We start from the raw sequence: 22,240 nt of genomic DNA on the forward strand, positions 1-22,240 counted from the left end.
TGGTCAGAGAGGGGGTGTTGAATCAATGATATCAAAGGTGGAGAAGTCCTGGATGATAAGCTCTTGGGTGTGGCTGAGTATGATATATGGTATTCTTGATGCCAGCTCATTTATTCAACAAATATTTATTTTGTGCATATTATGAGCCAGGCTGTGCTCTAGGCACCAAAGGTTCAGAGATGAACAAAACAAAGTTCCTTCTCTCATACAGCTTACAATCTAGTGGGGGACATTATTTATTTTTATAAACTAAAAGAACATCCTCATTGATGTGCTGATTCCTGTATGTGTAGCTCTCTTCGTAACTAATAATAATACCAGGATCAAATATTTACATGTATGGGGCTAAGAAGGTCCATCTAGACATTTTGAGTATCTTGCTTTATCTCAAGTTATACTAACTGAATTATGAAAACTCATACCTCTTTTCCCCTTATAACTTTTTAAGATACTTTTATTTACTGTGTCAATATTGAAAATAAACAAATATATACAAATCTAATTTGAACATTTCAATGGTTTTAATTTTTTATACTTTATTTTTTAAAAATATTAAGATATTGCTTCTAGCTGTAGACCAGATGTTGATAATGCATGTACTAATCTTGCTCTAGGGATTTGATGTAATGTGTAAAGTAATTATGGTTAAGCAGTTTAGGAGGGAAAAAGGGCTTGTAATAAGTTAATATTTCACATTTATTTTTATATTCTCTATACCTATCTTTTAATGTACATATGCTCATGTATATATTTATTAATATTTTATTTGAAAGAAATGAGCATTTGGCATCTTATAACAGTTTAAAATTACCTGTCACAATTTAAATTCAACTACAGGTTATTTTTTATTGTTTTAAGGTTTCTGTGGCCATAGCCAGATCACAGCATCCCTAAAATTAAAAAGAAACCAAATGCATGAAATCACAGTTATGTGTGAACATGGGCTGGATTAGTCATGAACGATGATGATTTCACATTTAAGGGGACTGTGTGGGTAAGTTTTAGGTGACATGGTCTGCAAGAAATAATCAGATGCCAGCTAGAGTTCAGTTTAGAAATCCCCACCATCTGTGATCCTGGCAGGAGAAGAGGGTCTTCCCTGCGGGGGTGATGCATTATCAAAGCTTGTTGACTAAGGAAAGGTAATAGCGTTCTGCGTGGGAGGTGATGAGGCTTATTGAAAAATAACAATGTGTCAGCTCTTACTGGACTTAAAATGTTTTATACATATAAATGACCTAGATTTTAAAACAGTCCATTCTTTTAGTTGGGGATTTTAGATTTTTAAAAATTCTAAAAAATGGGCTGTTAAGGAAGGGGTCTTTGGCAGAGAAGAGGGTAAACTGGCCATCCTACACTCATCAACCTATGAGGCTCTTGTGCCTGGCTCTTGTTAGAGGAAGCTTCAAATGTAGCTAAATGCGATTTGTTTTAATATGTGTATTTTTCCTCTTGCCAAGTAGGGTGTTTGGACACATGATCTTGTTTTTATAATATTTTAGACTTACATCTATGTACCACATTTATGGAGATCTGCCTTCTAGGATTGGTGGTGGGTTTAAGGCACCTTCTAGAGTTGCTGAGGAGCAGGGGAAAAAAGTGGGAAATCATGAAAGACCACATTTCCACGTATCCAAAACAACTACTCTGAGGGAGAAATGAATATATAGTACTAAGATATCTGACTTCCCTCTGGGGCTTGCTTTTAGAGTAGTATATATTATTTTAAGTGGGAATTTCTTCAAAGCATTTATGAATAGAATTTGTTGGTATTGAAAGGTAGCTATATGGATTCCATCTGGAGGAAATTGTCCCCACATATGATTCTAAGAGCTAACAAAAGAGATATTTTAGTTACTACCACTGCCTTCTTCCACCCTGCTGCCTACCCCCACCCCCTGCCCCACCATTATGTGCCTGCTATCTTTTAGAAGGGATGCCCTGGATGAGGGGAATGAATTATTTTCTTGTGTATCATGTTGCTTTGAGCTACAGTTGCTCTGAGCCTGTTACATATATTGCAGGAGAAGGTCAGGGGACTGAGAAAGTAAGCGAGACAAAGGGCCTCTCAAGCATTGTGTTTGTTATTAGCTGAAGACTTTTAGAAACACCACCTCAAGTTCCTGAGGTTGATGTCCCCTTTTCCAAAAATCACCATATAGAGCAATATTGCCAGAATATGAAGAGACAATATAATATAATGTAGCAGTTAAGAGCTTGGACTCTGGAACCAGACTGCCTGGGTCCAAAAACCAGACTGTCACTTACAGGGCATGTGACCTTGAGCTAGTTATTTGCTCAATCTGTGCCTCACTTTCCTCATTTGTAGAACATAATAATATAGTACCTACCTCATAGTGTGATTGTGAGGACTAAATAAAGTGCTTAGAAAAGTGCCTGGTACATAATAAACATTATAGAAGTGTTAGCTATCATTGTTATCATCTTCGTTATCTTTGTCAGTTGATAGATATCTTAAAAGGAGTGAAAACCGGCCAGGCACGGTGGCTCACACCTGTTATCCCAGCACTTTGGGAGGCTGAGGCAGGCAGATTACAAGGTCAGGAGTTCAAGACCAGTCTGGCCAACATGGTGAAACCTTGTCTATATTAAAAATACAAAAATTAACCAGGCATACTGGCACGTGCCTGTAATCCCAGCTACTGGGGAGGCTGAGGCAGGAGAATCACTTGAAACCAGGAGGTGGAGGTTATGGTGAGCTGAAATCATGCCACTGCACTCCAGACTGGGCAACAGAGTGAGACTCCATCTCAAAAAAGAAAAAAAAAGGAGTGAAACCAACAAAATGCTTCAGCACATGCAAACTCGACTTTTGTAGAATCTATTTTGAAAAGGATTGTAGGGAGCCAAAACCTTAGTACAAAATCAGAATCTTGTAAAATTAAGAGCTAGTTGTAAATTTCTCATTGTTAGGGGAAAAATCCAGCTTTGCACCCATGCAACTTTTGAGAATGGACTCAGTGAAGGTAGGCCCTAGGGCACTTTATGTGAGGCATAGATGTGCTCCATGGATGGACAGTTGGGGTGTCTAGACCCCAGCTGACTCCTAAGAAGCCTCAGTTGCCCTTTGGTTTTGGAGTCTTGATACTGACTCCACCACTTTGTCTCCACCTCTATTTTTCTTCTTTTTGATACTATTTTTAAAATTTATGCTATTTTTTGATGTTTTATGAATCTTTGTAAGTCACTTTAAATCCTGTCTGGAACAGTGTATAAATAAATATCCTTTAAACTGATCATATCTAATTACTAACATTTGCTTCATATTTATGCTTGTCAGCCTCCCTCCATGCAGAGAGGTACGGTGACCTTACATCTAGGCAAGAATGCTGATTAGATTTCTCAAATTTCATAGAAAGATGTCAAAACAGCCATATGCTCATATATTTTCCAAAGCATATGGTTAATAATAATTAAGACTAAACAGCTACCAATATTGGGCACTTACTCTAGGCCAGGCAGTATGCTATGCCTATTACTCGTGATGCGTGCTCGAATCCTCACAGCCATAGGCAGAAGCTCTTATTATTAATCCTCATTTTTACAAATGGGGACACAGACTCGAGGAGGTTAAATAACTTGCCCAGAGTTAACTCAGGGAAAACCAAAGCTGCGATTTGAACCCAGGCAGCTCAGATCCAGTGCCTTTAATCACAATTCTATGCTATGCTGTCCTTAATTAAAAATCTAGAACATCAGAACTCCAAGTCCTAGTAGAAGAGGCCGTACTTGCGTTATAGAACATTCACAGGTCCTGCAGATTTTCTCTCCATATTATGTCTTTAATATGCCCCTTTCCATCTCTAGAGCTGCTCTGCCCTCTACTCTTGGCTCTCGTTAGTTATCTTTGCCCTGGATTTATGTCACAGCCTCCTCAAATCCCTCAAATCCACATTCTGCAAAATTGTCAGAGTGCCCTAACAAGTCCTTGCCTTACCTAAAACGCTTCAATGATTTCTGTTGTCAATGGCTAATTAGCTGTATTTTTGAGCATAGCATAGGGAGTACCTGCCAGCCACATACAATGTGATTCCCCACCTGCCTTTTCTGCATTCTCCCTTACAATTTAAACCAAACAGCATCATTGCACTACTTGCTCATACCACATTGCTTTATGTCTCCATGCTTTTGTAAATGCTATGCACTTTGCCTGGAAAGCCCTCTTTCTCCTGCTTATCCAGCTGATACACATTAATTTACAATCAGTTCATGTGCTACTGCTGGATATTCTCTTTCTAGTTCCCTTTTCCCAAGCTGAATTATGTGCCCTCCTTTAGTAGTCTTATAATATCTCATGCATGTATTTCTTTGGTTACCATGTTTTTTTTTAATGATTATTTAACTGTCTCTGTTACTAAACTGTGAACTCGGTGCACATGGTCTACACTCTTTTCTTTTATTCTTAGCCAGCTCCTGTACTGCTTAGCACATAGTTGGCCCTCCTAACTAGTGAGCATTCTGTAAACAGTGCAGAATACAGAGCTCCATGAAAGGGAAAGAAGTAGGATTTGGAAGGCCTAAAACTATGCACACATTAAGAGGGACAGCATCTTACCAGGGCAGCAGAGGGCAGTCTTACAGAAAAGTCTTCGGGGCCAGATAATTTATATTATTTAACTCAAGAGCCAGAGAGGATTTGGGGAGATGGGAGTTGGGGGTCTGAATCCAAAGGGAACTTTGAAACTTTTAAGAAGCCAGACTTAGCAGCTTTGTAATTTAAATTGTCCCTGCATTTGCCTCAGTAGCCTGGAATAGGTATCTGAGACAGATACATTTTAATAAGCATATTTATAGTTTTCTAGGAGAGAACCCTAAAATTGAAAGGGGCAGTTGATACAATAACCAACACAGTATCCTAATGCAAATATTATTGATTGTAAGCAATGTTGTATACTCATGCAAATGTTACTGGTAAGATGTTATCCATTGGTGTTTTTCTACATAGGTGGCTGGATCCAGACAAGGGGATTTTAGGAAGCCCTGCATCCCTGGAAGCTTTCTTTTCTACTGGAATTTTTTTTTTTTTTTAAGTTTTGAAGACCACCATATACCCTGGATTTGGTCTCATTTTTTCGTGCTCTAAAATCAACTCTTTTACCTTTAGATTATCAAATAAATAGTCCCCTGCCCATGGATACTGGATTTTGGTACCCTTTAGGGCTATGCTTCCCCCATGTTCTGGAAACCCACACAAATAGTGTTAGTTTTGACAGTACTTTAGATTGATCTGCTTTAAATACTATCATTGTCTTTGTCACAGTTAGTTAATAGAGTCCACTTTTTTTTTTTTTTTTTTTTTTTGAGAGAAAAGGTCTTACTCTGTCGCCCAGGCTGGAGTGCAGTGGCCCAATGTCGGCTCACTGCAGCCTCAGTCTCCCAGACTCAGGAGATCCTCCCACCTCAGCCTTCCAAGTAGCTGGGATTACAGGCACGCACCACCACACCTGGCTTGTGTGTGTGTGTGTGTGTGTGTGTGTGTGTGTGTGTGTGTGTGTTTGTTGAGATGGGGTTTCACCATTTGCCCAGGCTGGTCTCAAACTCCTGGGCTCAAGCGATCGTCCCATCTCAGCTTTCCAAAGTGCTAGGATTACAGGCATGAGCCACCTCACCCAGCCTAGAGTCCACTTTTGAATGTGCCTGATGGCAGCAAAAATTCTTATTCATTATGCTATACTACTTCCATAAAAGCAACTGCATTACAATCATCAGAATGATTTATTCTTTCCTAATTAACATACATCATATCTCTATGCAAGCAGAATCATGAAAACATACGGCAATTTGTAGAATGGTTTTCCATTAACCAGACTTTAAGCAAAGACTTTCCCAGCATTTTTGATTGCTCACCTTTGTAACCCAAAATTTTTATCACTACTAAAATAAGTATTTATAAACTACATATTTACTACTGCATTGGTCATATATTATAAAGGATGTACAGGCCAGCTGTGGTGTCTCATGCCTGTAATCCCAGCACTTTGGGAGGCTGAGCAGGAGGATCACTTGGGTTCGAGACCAGCCTAGGCAACATGGTGAAACCCCATCTCTACAAAAAATAAAAATAAATTAGCTAGGCATGGTGGCTTGTGCCTGTGGTCCCAGCTACTGGGAAGGCTAACATGGAAGAATTGCTTGAGTCCAGGAGGTCAAGGCTACAGTGAGCTATGGTTGTGCTGCTGCACTCCAGCCTGGGAGACTGAGTGCCTCTGTCTCAAAGAAAAAGCACAAAAATAGAAATAAAGAAGAATGAGAGAGTAAATGAACTTTTAAAAATTAATTTTAATATTTATTAACGGTACAATAACCTTTGCTCTCATTTTGATGAGACCAGTGACATTAAGTATGCTTCATTTAAACAAAATTTTGGTTTGTGATACAGCTGCTTGAACATCTGATTCTAACTTCTGTTTATTTTTACACTTGATTTTAATGACTGATGCCTCACAAACTATATACATTTTAAAATAAAAGAAGTATATTGTTTGGATGCACTTACTAAATAATCATACTCATAGTTCCAGGCACCAGTTATGCAAACATTTTATTGCTGTTCCTGAACATGCTGTCTTTTACATTTTTAACAAATTGCTCAAAATTCACTGAAATTCTTCATTTGGAAAGGTTAAAAGGTGAAACACATCTTTTAGATTAAAAAAACTGTATAGTAAGAGAAATATTTCAGACCTACTCTACATTGTTTATTCTCTATTTAAAAAAATACCTTGACACAAAATATTTTACTGTTTCAATTCATTTAAAGGTTCCTAGTGTCTTAAAGGTATTCTGGGATTAGAAAACTTATCGATTACAAGAAGAAAGTTTAGTTACATATAATATTAAAATGTTTAAAAACATTTTATTGAACTATGATTGGCAAATTATATATATTTAAAGTACACAATTTGACAAATTTTGACATCTGTATATATCCATGAAAATATCACTAGAATCAAGATATTGAACACCTGTCACTGCCAAAAATTTCCTTGTGTCATGTTTTAAACCTTCCTTCTCGCCCGTCTGTACTTTTACCCTTCTTACCCCCGTCAACTCCTGAAACCATTGATTCCGTTTTCTGTCACTATAGATAACTGCATTTTCTAGAGTTTTATATAAATGAAATCATACAGTGTTATTTTTGCCTGCCTTATTTCAGTAAGCATAATTATTTTCAGATTTATTCATATTGCTGTGTGTATCAGTAGTTCATTCTTCTCTATTGCTAAGTAGTATTCCATTGCATGGGTATACTACAGTTTGTTTATTCATTTACCTCTTAGTGGGCATTTGGGTTGTTTCCAGATTTGGGCTATTACCAATAATGCTGTTAATATTTCCATGCAAATCTGTGTGGGCATATGCTTGGTTTTTTGTTTGTTTGTTTTTGAAATGGAGTCTCAATTTGTTGCCCAGGCTGGAGTGCAGTGGCGCAATCTCGGCTCACTGCAACCTCCACCTCCCAGGTTCAAGGAATTCACCTGCCTCAGTCTCCCAAGTAGCTGGTTTACAGGCGTGTATCACCATGACTCGCTAATTTTTGTTTTTGTTTTTTTTTAAGACGGAGTTTTCGCTCTTGTTGCCCAGGCTGGAGTACAGTGGCACGATCTCGGCTTACTGCAAACTCTGCCTCCCCTGTTCAAGCTATTCTCCTGCCTCAGCCTCCCACATAGCTGGGATTATCCGTGCCTGCCACCACGCCCAGCTAATTTTTTGTATTTTTAGTAGAGATGGGGTTTCACCATGTTGGTCAGGCTGGTTTCAAATTCCTGACCTCAAGTGATCTGCCCACCTCAGCCTCCCAAAGTGCTGGGATTACGGGTGTCAGCCACTGCACGGGGCCTACATATACTTTTGCTTTTCCTGGGTAAATACCAAAGGTGGTAAGCCTGGGTCATATGAGAGATATATGTTTAACTTTTTAAGAAACTGCTAAACTGTTTTCCAATATGATTGTACCATTTCACATTCCCACTATAGTGTATGAGAGTTCCAGTTGCTTCAAATGCTGGCCAACATTTGGTTCATTTAAAATTTTGGTCATTCTAAGAAGTGTATGGTGATATCTCATCATAGTTTTAGTTTGCATTTCCCTAATAATTAATGATATTGAGCATGTTTTCATGTGTTTAGTTGCTATTTGTATATCTTCTTTGGTGACATGTTTGTTCATATCTTTCATCTATTTTTAAAATTTGTGTGTGTGTGTGTGTGTGTGTGTGTGTTTAATTATAGAGTTCTGAAGGGTTCTTTATATATTCTGGATATAAGTCCTTATCAGATATACAAGTTGCAAATATTTTCTTCCAGTATATGGCTTATCTTTTTATTTTCTAATAAAGTTCTTACAAAGCAGAAGTTTTAAATTTTGACAAAGCCTAATTTATCAAGTTCTGGATCATGTTTTACGTGTCATGTCAGAAATCTTTGCTTTTTTTTTCATATGGATATCTGGTTTTTCCAGCACTCCTTGTTGAGAAGACTGCCATTTCTCCACTAAACTGCCCTTAACCTTTATTTTAAAAAATCAAATGACTATAAACATAAGGGCTTATTTCCGTACTCTCTATTCTGTTCCTTTTATCTATTTGTCTATCTTCATGCCCAACACCACATTGACTTGATTACTGTGGATTTATAGTCTCTCTTGAAATCAGGTTAAGTTCCAGCTTTGTTCTACCATATGGTTTGAACCTCACAATATATCATTATTTTTCCTTTAAAGAGTCAATTATATTTTAAGAGATTTAAATAATAAGAAAAAGTATTTTTACCTACATTGTTACCATTGCATGTGCTCTGTATTTCTTTTTGTAGACCTATATTTCTGTGCAGTATATATTTTCTTTCTGCCTGAAGGAGTTCCTTTAACACTTTTTATATTGCAGATCTGCTGGTGATTAATTCTTTCAACTTTTGCATGTCTGAAAATATCTTTATTTTACCTCTGTTTTTGAATGATATCTTGCTGGGTGTAGAATTCTATCTAGGTTGATGGGGTTTTTTTCCTTTCAGTATTTTAGAGCGGTCATTCTGTCTTTACACTTGTGTTGTTTCCAATGATAAATTTGCTTTTATCATTATCTTTGTTCATCTATATATATATAAAATGTGTCCTTCCCCAAGACCCCAACCCCACCCCATCCCACCACTCTAGGTTAAGATTTTCCCATTATTTCTGGTTTTAAGCCATTTATGGTGTGCCATATGGTGTATTTTTCTTTATGTTTCTGGTGCTTAATGTTCATAGAGCTTCTTGGACCTGTGAGTTTATAGTATTCACCAAAATTGGGCCATTATTTTTAAAAATGTTTTTTCACTGCCCCCACTTCCTTTGGTTGACACCAATGACATGTATAGAAGGTAGCTTGAAGTTGTACCACAGCTCATTAATTCCCTTTTCTTTTTTTTTTCAGTTTTTTCTTTCTGTGTTCCATCTTGAATAATTTCTATTGCAATGCCTTCAAGTTCATAACTCTTTTCTACTGTGATGTCCAATTTGCTGTTAATCCCACCTAGAGTATTTTCATCTCAGACATTGTAGCTTTTATCCATAGGTTTGATTTGAGTCTTTTTACATCTTCCATGTCCCCTACCTAACTTTTTGAACATATAGAATGCAACTATAATAACTGCTTTAATGACTTTGTTTACTAATTCTAACGTGTGTCAGTTCTTGGTCATTTTGATAGATTTTTCTCATTATTGTGGATCATATATTTTAGCTTTTTTGTATGCCTGTTTTTTTACTGGGAACCAAATGTTATGAATTTGACCTCGTTGAGTACTACATATTTTTGTATTATTACAAATATACTTGAGCTCTATTCTGGCATGCACTTAAATTACTTGGATACAGAGTGACCCTTTTAGGTTTTGCTGTTTAGATTTGTCAGGCAGGGCCAGAACAGTCTGGGCTATTTCCCACTACTGAGTCAAGATCCTTCTGAGTCCTTCAGCTAGTGTCCTGTGAATCATGAGGTCTTCCAATTTGGCTGGCAGAAACAGGCACTATTCCTATCCCTGTGTGAGTGACAGGCATTGTTCTTTTGAATCCTTTCAGGTAGTTCTTTCCCTGGCCTAGAGTAATTTCCCCACAGGCATACCATGTACTGATTAGTCCTTTGCTAAATACTTGAGTGAAACCTTTTGCAGGCCTCTAAAGATCTCTTTCTCTTTCTGTGCAGCTCTCTCAGGTCCTCTGTCCTATGAACTCCAGTTACTTGGGTTTTGCCAGACTCTCAGCTCTGCCTCCTGAACTCAGAGAGTTCACTAGGCTCTACTTGGGTTCTTCCTTTTTGTACCATTGTCTGGAAATTCTCTTGTAAGCTGGGAAAATCAAAATGCTCACCTTATTTGTTTCCCATCTCAGAGATCATAGTCCTTCATTGCCTGATGTTCAGTGATTTTAAAACCATTGTTTCATGTATTTTGTACATTTGTTGTTGCTGTTATTGTTTCAGGCAGGGTAGAAATTCATTCTACCATGACATTTTATAATCCCCAATTATGACCAATTATAATTTGTAGCCTAATTTAAATTCTCATCTTTAGAAAAAAGTGTAGACACCCTCACATTTCTTGACATAGCTAAATCAGTTCAAAAGTATATAGAATCTGGCATGCAGCAGTATAAATCTCATATCAGTATAAAACTCATCAGTTTTTCTGTAAAACATAGTATCATTGGTTTAACAAGAGCAGTTTAATTCAGGCCTCTTGGTTAAATAAATATATTTTGAAAGCCTCTGGTTCACTTTTTCATGTTCAATGAGACACAAATTTCACCAAAATTATCCATTGTCCTTAGCCTAAACAGCAAAATACTTTATTATATCACTTCGGCAGGATATGGTAATTTATTAGAATGTATTTGCAAAACCATCATATAATTACTACGTATAACTTTAGAAGAATAATTTAATACCAGTTCAGCCTTTTGGCCCTTGAGCATGGGTCAATTTGTAAGAAAATCTTCTGTCATCTATAAGGCTGTCAGCATAGGTCTTCACTTCAAAAATAGTGGCCTGTGACAAGTGCATTAAAATTTCAGAATTAATCACTATGAATTCATCCATGTAACCAAAAACTACTTGTACCCCAAAAGCTATTGAAATAAAAAAAATTAAATAACAAAAACAATAGCCTGAAACTTTAACTGATGTCTAGACAGTTTAACTCACAATTCATCTGTATCCTTTAAAAGAAAATACATGTCATTTTCTAAGACCTAGTTAAGTCTGAAAGCACGAATGAACATATATAAACTGACAAAAATAGGTAACACTTAGCATTCTTTGTGTTCTCATTACTTTAAGCACTTTACATATTTTAAAAACTCATTTAGCCTTTATAAAAACAAGCCCCAAAGGGTAGGAACAATTTTTATCTTCATTTTACAAGTGAGGAAATTGAGGTACTGAGAAGTTTAGTAACTTACCCAAGATCACACAGCCAGTAAATGGGGAAGTTGGGATTCAAATTCAGGCAGTCTGGCTCAAGTCCAAGCTTTTTGGTTTTTGTTTTTTTTGACACAGCGTCTCACTCTGATGCACAGGCTAGAGTGCAGTTGCATGATCTTGGCTCACTGCAACCTCCACCTCCCAGGTTGAAGTCATTCTCGACTCAGCCTCCCGAGTAACTGGGACTACAGGCATGAGCCACCATGACTGGCTAATTTTTTTTTTTTTTTGTATTTTTTGTAGAGATACAGTTTCACCATGTTGACCAGGCTGGTCTCGAGCTCCTGGCCTCAAGTGATCCACCCGCCTTAGTCTCCCAAAATGTTGGGATTACAGGCGTGAGCAACCATGCCCGGCCCAGAGTTCAAGCTGTTAAGCACAGCTCACACACTGCCTCAGGAAAACAAAAACATTTTTCTCTCAGCTCTATTACAGCTCTTCAATTTCCATGGGTTTAAGTTTAAATAGGTAAACACAAATAGATTTCTGGGTGAAGACCGTCACTAGACTTTTGTTGAACTCATACTGTATGTCACGTGTCACGCACTGTGCCAAGCTCCTGGGGATATGATATCCAGATATAGTGCCTACCTTCAAAGAGGTTACATCTGGTAGGTGTTTCTAGTTTGAGCATAAGTACAGTGTATTACCATCTTCATGTTTATGTGTGGCCGGCATGTAACACAGCAAAATCTGTTGTATTTGCTGCCCAGGCTAGGGACATTACTTGATGTTTTCCTAATTCACATCAGTTTTCATTTTGGGAACACCAATTATTATTTTTAATCTGAGTACTATTCTTACAAGGAATTCTATATTTTTAGTCATCTTTTTAATATTTGAGCCTTGTGCCCAAGGTCATATAGCAAAAAACAGCAGAGCTAGGATTTGAACCCAAGTCTGTCTTCCACCACTATTTGTATATTTTTTGTTTCCTGTCAAGTTTAGCCCAGTTTTTCATTTTTAAAACTGGTCTTCAGAATTTGAAATAATTTGACATAGCTTTCCCATCCCCTTCTTGAAAACCAGGTGTGTTAGTGTTTATTTTCATTCATTGTTGTTATTTCTCAATCATTAGGATTAGGATATAGACTGGATATATCTAATTGGATATGGAATTCTACATATGTCCATTAAATCAAGCTTATTGTGTTGTTCAACTTGTCTACATATTTACCAATTTTTCATCTGTTGTAGTATCAGTAATTGAGAGAGATATGTTAACTTCTCATTTTGATGGTAGATTTAGTTTTTCCCTTAGTTTTGTAAGTATTTGCATTAACATACTGATTTTTTTTTTAAGCAGTAAGTATATATAATTGCTAAGCAAACAAACCACCTTTTCTAAAACATCTTTTTATGGGCATGGGTCCCACAAGGATGCTATATTAAAATACTTCATCTGAGTCTTGACACCTCAGGACTAACACAGAACAAGTTGTCCATCTGAGCTCAGATTCTCACATTTATGTTACCTGAGCCATGGTCTTCTCAATAGATAATCTTGCCTTTTTTACTGTACACCTAGGACTGAATGTAATGAAGTGTCTTAACAAGTTTTCTTGGGCTTTGGTTTCTCTATTAAACCCTAGTACCCATAAATTGGGAATATCTGAATAGTCATAGCTTTTCTAACTTCACAACTGTCTGGTTTTCTTATTATAACTGTATTTGTGCCTCCATTGTTTTCCTGAGTTCTAGTTTTCAAAATATGATGTACTATTTACCATAAAAATATATCACTTAGTTTACTGCATATGAAAGCTGTATTTTTCTTTCATATTTTCCTTTTGAATTTCTAGAGAACATTCTATGCCATAGAATGGGGAATAGTGATGGTAGTAAGGCAGGAGGCAGGTTTTTTCTCTAAGATGCTAAGGATAGATTTAGTACCATTATGATCTCTTCTTTGACACGTGGGTTATTTAGAAATGTCTTTTTAAATTTTCAAAAAGTATTGTGATAAGAAATTATCTTATTTTAAATTGATTTGCTGTTTAATTTCCTTGAAGTTAAAGACTGTGGTCTGTATGAGAAGGATTTTAAAAAAATTATGGAGACTTGCAGTATAGCCTAGTACATAGTCAGTTTTGGGGGTAAATATTCTATATGTGCTTGAAAAGAATGTAATTCTCCACTTGGATATAGAATTTTTTATATTTCCATTAAATCAAGCTCATTTTGTTGTTCAACTTGTCTATATGTTTACTAGTTTGTATCTGCTTGTACCATGAATAATTGGAACAACAAAGAGGTATATGTTAACCTCTTATTTTGATGGTTGATTTTTAAATTTCTCTCTTATTCCTTTGTATATTTAGTGATGTTTTGTTAGTGCATGCATGTTTATTATCTCTATGTAGTGATCTTATCTATCCTTTATAATGCTTTTATTGTCTTTTTTACTTATAGATATTGATATAGCTACCTCAGTTTTTTTTTGGCTAGCATTTACCTGGTATATATTTTCCCATCTTTTTACTTTCAATTTTCCCTTCAATTTATGTTTTAGATGTGTCTCTCATAAATGGCACATAACTGGATTTTTTCTTTTATCCAGTCTGTTAATCCCTGTATTTCAAAGGTAAATTTTGCTCGTATATGAATTTCATATTCATTGATATACTTGAGCTTGTTTTTACCATTTTACCTTTTGTTTTCTCTTTGTCTCAGTTTTTTCTGCACTTACTTTTGCTTCTTGCCTTTTAATTTTTGTTCTTAATTTGTTTTCTTCTCCTCATTACTGATTCTGCAAGATCCCATTGCAAGCAAGCTGGTTGTTAACAGGGTCAGTGTTGGAAACAACAGCAACCTATGGTGGAAGGTGGGAATCGGGGTGGGATATTACTTTTCTGAAAGGAGTCAGATTGGCAAGTGATGGGGAGGAGGTGGCAGGGAGCTGATAGAGTACATGGCTGATGGTCTTACAAAAATCTTTTTATGAGTATGAGACAAGCATGTCTGATGGGACTGGAGGGAAAGGAAGTAGGAGTGTGAGATGAATGAAGGCTTAAATAGAACCCAAAGGGACTAGGTAAAGGAATTGAACAAGTATAAGTAACAGGATTTATGGGTGACAGTGAGGGTTCAGCTGAGGTTATAGACCAGGAATTATGTAGAACCTGGGCATGGGAGCAGACAAAGCAGGCTATAGCATTAGCACAGGTTTGGGATTTTCATGGGCAGTTGTGGCAGAAGGATGAAGGTATATGGATGTAGAAGGTACTGGTGAGAGTGGTTCAAACGTTAAGCCATCTGGAGACCAGGATGGGTATGGAAGGAAGATAGATCAGCAGGAGGCAAGTGGACCAAGAGAAAATGTGGGGCACAAGAGATTGTGGTCTTAATAAGGTTGAAGAACAGATACAGCAGGAGTAAGCTATGGTAGGAAAGTGGGAATTCTTGAATTTAAGATTTCAGAGGGGACAGTTCTGGTTGGTCAGGTCCATAAATGAAAAAGAAAGGGAAGATGTACAATGTTAGTAGTTCCATTTTCTTAAGGTACTATCTTTGTTTCCTCAAGGATCTTCTTACTTCCCTGGATTTTGATATTACTTGGTCTCATTATTATGCCAACGTGCCTTTCTCATCACAATATTCTGCTGCCTCTCCACAAGCACCAGATTTCTCATCTGGTATTGTTCTCATTTCTAGTGTACCTGTGCTAGCCTTGGTTTTTACAGGTAACTGATAATACCTCTTTTATCTAGGAGCCACTTATTTTTTTGCCCAGTGTTTCAGCCGTAATCACACATATGGGAATTCATTTCCACAATGCTTTTGATTTGTCTGTTTAGTATTTTCTAATTGCTTTGGTTATAATTCTGCCTGGACTGAGCCCGTAGAGCACCAACTCTAGTATCAGATTGCCTGGGCTTGAGTCCCTGCAATTTCATTTACTTGCCCTTTATTCTTGGGCAAGTTAGCCTAACCTCTTCTAAATTCTCACCTATACAATGGGGGTAATAATAGTCACTCACTCTTGGTGTTGTGGCAAGGATTAAATTAGTTAATATATGTAAGATACTTGTTTGGCATATAGTCAATTCTCATTAAAGGATACTGTTGGGGGTGATAATGACAGTGATCAGCAATATTGGCAGCATATGCAAAACTACATACCAGATATTGCATTAAGTGATAGGACAGATGCAGAGGAGAAGACTGAAAAAGTCTTTGTTTTCTTTTCTTTTTTTTTTTTCTGGAGATGGAGTCTAGCTCTGTCGCCAGGCTGAAGTTCACTGGCATGATCTCAGCTCATTGCAACCTCCATTTCCCAGGTTCAAGCAATTCCCTTGCCTCAGCCTCCTGAGTAGCTGGGACTACAGGTGCGTGCCACCACACCCAGCTAATTTTTTGTATTTTAGTAGAGACCGGGTTTCACCATGGCCAGGATGGTCTCGATCTCCTGACCTTGTGATTCGCCCACCTCAGCCTCCCAAAGTGTTGGGATTACAAGCGTGAGCCACCACACCCGGCTGAAAAAGTCTTTGTTTTCATAGAGAATATATATTCTCCTTGGGAATGAGAACTAAGAAGACTTCCCCAAGACTATCTAAGAAAGGGTATGTGAAAGAGGCTTAACATCTTATAATTCAATAAAGACCAGGAAGTATATAAGTTGAGGAAATATTGAGGTTTCAGGAACCTATATAGATTTGCCATGTTTATGTTTTCTACTGTCTTGTAGGCAATTAGTAAAGAAAAAAAAGAAAAATAAAAAAATGAAAGGGGCTTGCTGTCTAGTTTCAAAGGAGAGCAGAAAAATTTTTGCCTTAGTTCCAAACCTGTTTCTTTTCTTATATCTCCTATTGCTATGAGGGCTGTCACTAGCCAGTCAGTTGTTTAATGTGAACTAGGTATCTTTGAGTTTACCTTCTTCATCCTCTCTACTCAGTCAGTCTCTCTATTCTGTCAATTCTACTTTCAAACCTATTCTGTTTTTTCTTGCTGCCTGGCTCAAGCCTTTATCATTTTAGCAGATTCAGCAAGTATTTGTACTGCAAACATTGTGATTGGCCCTTTAACACACATTATTTAATTTTCTTAGCAACATTTGAGGTGGGTCATTTTGTAGATGAGAAACCAAAGGATCAGATATAAAATGACTTGTTCTGCTGGGCACAGTGGCTCTGTCTATAGTTCCAGCTACTTGGGAGGCTGAGGCAGGAGGATCGCTTGAGCCCAGGAATTTGAGTCCAGACTGGGCAACATAGTGAAACTCTGTCTCTAAAAATGAAAAATAAAATGAAATGAAAAATAAAATGACAGGTATAATTGTTTAGAGGCACAGTTAGTAAATCTATGTTGTCTTTTGCTGGAGTATTGTAATAATTTCTCTGCCTCATTTGCATTGTTCTCTTTTTTGAGATATAAATGGAAGATATATGTAAAAACAAATTAGAACTATATAAAGTAAAAAGTGAAAGTTGCCCTTTCCCAAATCTACTCTCCAAAAGAAATCAATGATAGTGGCTTTTGTTCTAGACCTTTCTCTTTGTATATCCAAATATTCAGATAAATACTTTATGATAGATCGTTTGTTATTGTCCTTCAACTACTTTTTCACTCATACTTTTTATGTCAATATGTATGTATCTATCACATTTTTAATGGCAACATAATGTTTTATTATGTGGACATATTATTTGGATTATATTGTTTAATGATTCCTCTGTTAAATAATTGTTTCTGTTCTTACAAATAATGTTACAGTAGCATTCTTGTGCATATGCTTTTGCACATTTGTGTGAATATTTCTATTAGGTAGATTCTTAGAAGTCATATTGCTTGGTTAAGTAGTATGCCTATTTAAAAATGTATGTACTACTAAATTGTCCTCTGATTTGTCCTCTAAATCAGTCTTTCATATTATAGCTAGAGTGATATAGCTATAATATGTCTTTGTAAAATGAATTTCATCATGAGATTTCCCAGCATCAAAAAGCAACATCAGAGATGTTTGATGGATTTCTATTGTCTATGCAATAAATTTTAAAATTAACTTTTTTTTTCAGACAGGCTAGAGTGGGCCACACGTGATGGCATGATGTTGGCTCACTGTAGCCTTAATCTCACAGGCTCAAACAATCCTCCCACTTCAGCCTCCTGAGTAGCTGGGAATACAGACACGTACTATCACACCCAGCAAAGTTTTGATTTTTGTTTTTTTGTAGAGACTCAGTCTCCCTGTGTTGCCCAGGCTGGTCTTGAACTCCTGGGCTCAAGCAATCTTCCTGCCTGGGCCTCCCAAAGTGCTGGGAGGTGAGAGCCTCCATGCTGAGCCAAAATTCTTAAATTTTTAAAAAAGTTTTTAAGAGTTATATAGTTTGGTCCCAAACTATCTTTCCTACCATTCTTCCCTACCAGGAAATTTGTCCTCTGATAAGGCAAAATCCACCTCTTCTGTAAAATTTCCCATGTATACCGCTCTCTTTCTTCTCTCTATGCAAGATAGAATGAGTTACTTTCTTCCCTAAGTTCTCATAGCACTTAATTTATAATCCCTCTGATAGCATTTAGTGTGTCGTATTATATTTATGTATGTCTGTCTCCCCTGCTACTCTGTGAATTTCTTAAGGGAAGGAACTGTGTCTTATTCATCTCTGTATCCCCAGCACTTTACACAATGCGTGTCAGAGTAGTGCTCAACAAACGTTCACAAATTTGGGAAAGATATCCTGGAGGTAGTCTGCTAGTACGATGAGAACTTTGAGAGATAGAGTAGGTGGTAGAAGTTTTGAAGCATGGCAGAAAGCTGACTGACTTCTGGGAGAATGGAAGCTGCTCAAAAGTAGAGAACTGGGCCTAAAGTGGCAGGAGCCTTCATGTGCTCCTTCAGTGCAGAGACCAGCTGCCTGGTTATTTGGGTTAATAGGCTTAAGATTTGAGAACATTTAAAGTATTAAAAATTGGATGATTGAGGACTCACTTGGTGGAGGGGGAGATTGACTCAGCTGTTTATGTTCTTTACAGACTAAGATGCATATACTGAATAATCAATCCTTTTCCCAGAGTCATGAATAACTTTTTCTTTCTGAAAAATCAAAGGTTCTTCATTTTCAGACCATGATTTGGATGGGAGTAGGAAGAGTAAATAGGTCAGATACTTCTACTTTGTCTTTTTAGCTTGGCTCAAGGGGGAAGTAGCCTATTGAAAGGTTTTAGGGCTGTGGGCATATTCTTGAGTCAATCATCTGTGTTAAATTAGTTCTTTTGTCATTTCAGGCAACTCTGGTAGCTCTCCTTGTCTGGTTGCCTTGAAGAAAGAAGAGTAGAAGAAAAAGTTGAATAAATCATGTCAGAGTTACTGGACCTTTCTTTTCTGTCTGAGGAGGAAAAGAATGTGATTCTCAATGTTCTACAGCGAGATGAGGAGGTCCAAAAAGCAGATGAGAAAAGGATTAGGTAAGAGTTCCTCAAAACACATAGGGTCCCAGGCCTTCGGCCAATAATATCTGAGCTTTTCCTTATGTCTCCCACCTGACTTTCATAGGAATTTGTGTATGTGATGTTTACCACTACTTATTGGGTCACATTGGGCTCTGAGTTGGTTGCTTTCACAGAACCAAATAGTCTACTGTATTTACCTCTCAACTCTTCTCCATCCAATCTATGTATGTCCTGAATCCACTTGTGCTTCTCTTTTGGGTCTTGACAGGCGACTAAAGAATGAGTTACTGGAGATGAAAAGGAAAGGGGCCAAGAGGGGCAGCCAACACTACAGTGATCGGACCTGTGCCCGGTGCCAGGAGAGCCTGGGCCGTTTGAGTCCCAAAACCAATACTTGTCGGGGTTGTAATCATCTGGTGTGTCAGGACTGCCGCATACAAGAAAGCAATGGTACCTGGAGGTGCAAGGTGTGCGCCAAGGAAATGTGAGTGTCTCCTATGGCTGAGTAGAGAGGAGATGAGGCCCTGGCTATGATGAGAATTTCTTTCCTCAGCCTTTATTAGACAAGAACCATTCTTTATCCATCTGTTATTTTCTTTTATTTCTTCCCAGAGAGTTGAAGAAAGCAACTGGGGAGTGGTTTTATGACCAGACAGTGAATCGCTTTGGTTCTCGCACAGGTAGTGAGATAATCAGGATGTCCCTGCGCTACAAACCCGCAGGTACTGGACCTGTCTAGAGATAGTTCTTGGTATGGAATCCTGGTGTATTCTGACTGGTTATCTTAACTCCATGGGCTCAGCCAGTTTGTGGGGAATGGAAGATTATATTGTCATCCCTTCTGCAAGCATGGTGTATTTCAGGGGATTTGCTATGAGGGTTGTTTCATTTTTCCCTTACTCATAACCACCACCCTGGCATACTTTTGTTTGTCTTGAAGTGAGTAAAAGAGAGGCAGTGCAACAGTCCCACCGTCAGATGCAGATTGGTGACATCTGGCCGGGAAGAAAGATCATTCAGGAGCAGCAGAGGGACCCCAGGTAAGAATCAAGTAATTGTTTAAAGAAATACTTACAATATCTCTTTAATTCTTTTGCTATTCATTTTACTTTCTTCTGTTTATAAAATAATAGATGTTCATTATAGGAAAACTTGGAAAGTACAGAAAATAGTAAAGAAGGAGGTAAAAAAATCATTCCTAATCCCATTGCTTGTATGTAGACTTTAACATTTTGGTATATTTACTTTGTTTTTTATATTTTACAGTCAGCTTTCTCAGGTTGAATAGTTTGTACTTTATAAGAACAATTTGAAGACAAATAGAAATAACACATACTCATTATTAAGCAACAAATCATCCACATTCCTACTACCCCCGTTTTCACATTATGTGAAAATTATTTCATATATCTTCTATGCATATCCATAATGGGCTGACTAGACGGATGAACTGAAAAATCTTTTTAATATTGGGATCATAGTATAATAAATTAAAATAATCCTGTTTAATTTTACTTGAATTGAACAGAATAAAACACTGAAATAAAATGAAAGAATAGCTAATCTTCAGATGAATTTTTTTAATGTAAAAGGTATTAGTTGTTAACATTCCTCTAAGCTTAAGAAAAATTATTATGAAAGCCATTGAGCAGTTGGTCACTTTTTTAGTGGGTTTTTTTGGTAACAGCCTTATTGAGATATAATTCACATACTATACAATTTGCCTATTTTTGTATTTTTGATGTACAATGCAATATCTTTTAGCATATTCACTGAGTTGCATGACTATCCCCTGAATCAACTTTAGAAAATTTTCATCACCTCAGAAAGAAGAAACCCTTTACCCTTTTAGCTGTCACCCTCCCCAATCCCTAAGCAATCACTGATCTACTTTGTCTCTCTATATTTGTCTATCCTGGGTATAGACAAATGTAAAGGACCATATATCTGGGTTCAATATATGGTCCTTTTTGACTGGCCTCTTTCACTTAACATAATGTTTTCAAGGTTCATCCATGTCGTAGCATGTATCAGAACTTCATTCCTTTTTATAGCCAAATAATACCCCATGATATGTATTTATCACATTTTGTTTATTTGTTCATCTGTTGAAGAACATTTGGATTGTTTCCACTTTTTGGTTAGTAAGAGTAATGCTGCTATGAACATTCATTAAGTGTTTTGTGTGGATGTATGTTTTATTTTGTTTGCTTTTCTTTTTGAAATGGAGTTTCGCTCTTGTTGCCCAGGCTGGAGTGCAGTGGTGCCATCTTGGCTCACTGCAACCTCCACCTCCTGGGTTCAAGCGATTCTCCTGCCTCAGCCTCTCAAGTAGCTGGGATTACAGGCACGTGCCACCAAGCCCAGCTAATTTTTGTATTTTTAGTAAAGATGGGGTTTCACCATGTTGGCCAGGCTGGTCCTGAACTCCTGACTTCAAGTGATTTGCTCACCTTGGTCTCCTAAAATGTTGGGATTACAGGCGTGAGCCACCACACCTGGCCTGTTTTCATTTTTCTAAGGTAGATACTTAGGAGAGGAGTTAGTGGTCATTTAAAAAATCTACCTGTTTCAATATTTAACGTTATTAGTGGATGCTTTGCTGTGAAAGAGGAAGCAGTTAGTTTTCTTTTTTTTTGAGACGCAGTTTCGCTCTTGTTACCCAGGCTGGAGTGCAACAGTGCGATCTCTGCTTACCGCAACCTCCGCCTCCTGGGTTCAGGCAATTCTCCTGCCTCAGCCTCCCGAGTAGCTGGGATTACAGGCATGCGCCACCATGCCCAGCTAATTTTTTGTATTTTTAGTAGAGACGGGGTTTCACCATGTTGACCAGGATGGTCTCAATCTCTTGACCTCGTGATCCACCCGCCTCGGCCTCCCAAAGTGCTGGGATTACAGGCGTGAGCCACCGCACCCGGCCCCGCAGTTAGCTTTCTTACACTTCCCCTCAATTATTTCCTTCTATCTTCCCTACTTGTTACTCAAATTATTTTTTCTTTGTCAGAGTTTATAATATTTACATTCTTTTATATAACCATAAAGCATCTGCTTGTTTTATCTGTTTACTTTTAGTTTTATACTTAAAAGGATTGTATGCTTACAACCAGGCCTTATACCGTAACTTCTTTATTTCTGATTTATTTCTTGGTTGTCTGGATTTCATCATTGAGGAGTTCCCTCAAAAAGACTTTGCAGGTGCTATGTTTATTGTATTCTTATATGTTAAGAATGTATGCCAGGTGCCTTTATACTTGAATGGTATCTTGGCTGGATATATTCTCGGGCCACATTTTTTTTTCCCTCAGAATGTTGTGGAGATTATTCCATTGTCTTCTTCCATTGAATGTAACCGTGAAGAAGTCTGAGGA

General features: G+C 37.5%; 1 protein-coding gene across 1 annotated transcript in view; it reads left to right on the forward strand.

The window, feature by feature from the left end:
- SYTL4 (synaptotagmin like 4) overlaps positions 1–22,240 on the forward strand; it is a 54,474-nt gene that overhangs the window by 8,700 nt on the left and 23,534 nt on the right. Inside the window, exons 3-6 of the mRNA XM_064362608.1 lie at positions 18,708–18,887; positions 19,141–19,356; positions 19,485–19,594; positions 19,813–19,912. Of these exons, the coding sequence (XP_064218678.1) occupies positions 18,778–18,887; positions 19,141–19,356; positions 19,485–19,594; positions 19,813–19,912 (536 nt within the window). The 5' untranslated portion in view covers positions 18,708–18,777. The remainder of the gene's footprint in view (positions 1–18,707; positions 18,888–19,140; positions 19,357–19,484; positions 19,595–19,812; positions 19,913–22,240) is intronic.

This window comes from Aotus nancymaae, unplaced genomic scaffold (assembly GCF_030222135.1).
Source record: "Aotus nancymaae isolate 86718 unplaced genomic scaffold, 86718_ANA_hifiasm-v0.15.2.pri h1tg000004l, whole genome shotgun sequence".
Taxonomy (NCBI): domain Eukaryota; kingdom Metazoa; phylum Chordata; class Mammalia; order Primates; family Aotidae; genus Aotus; species Aotus nancymaae.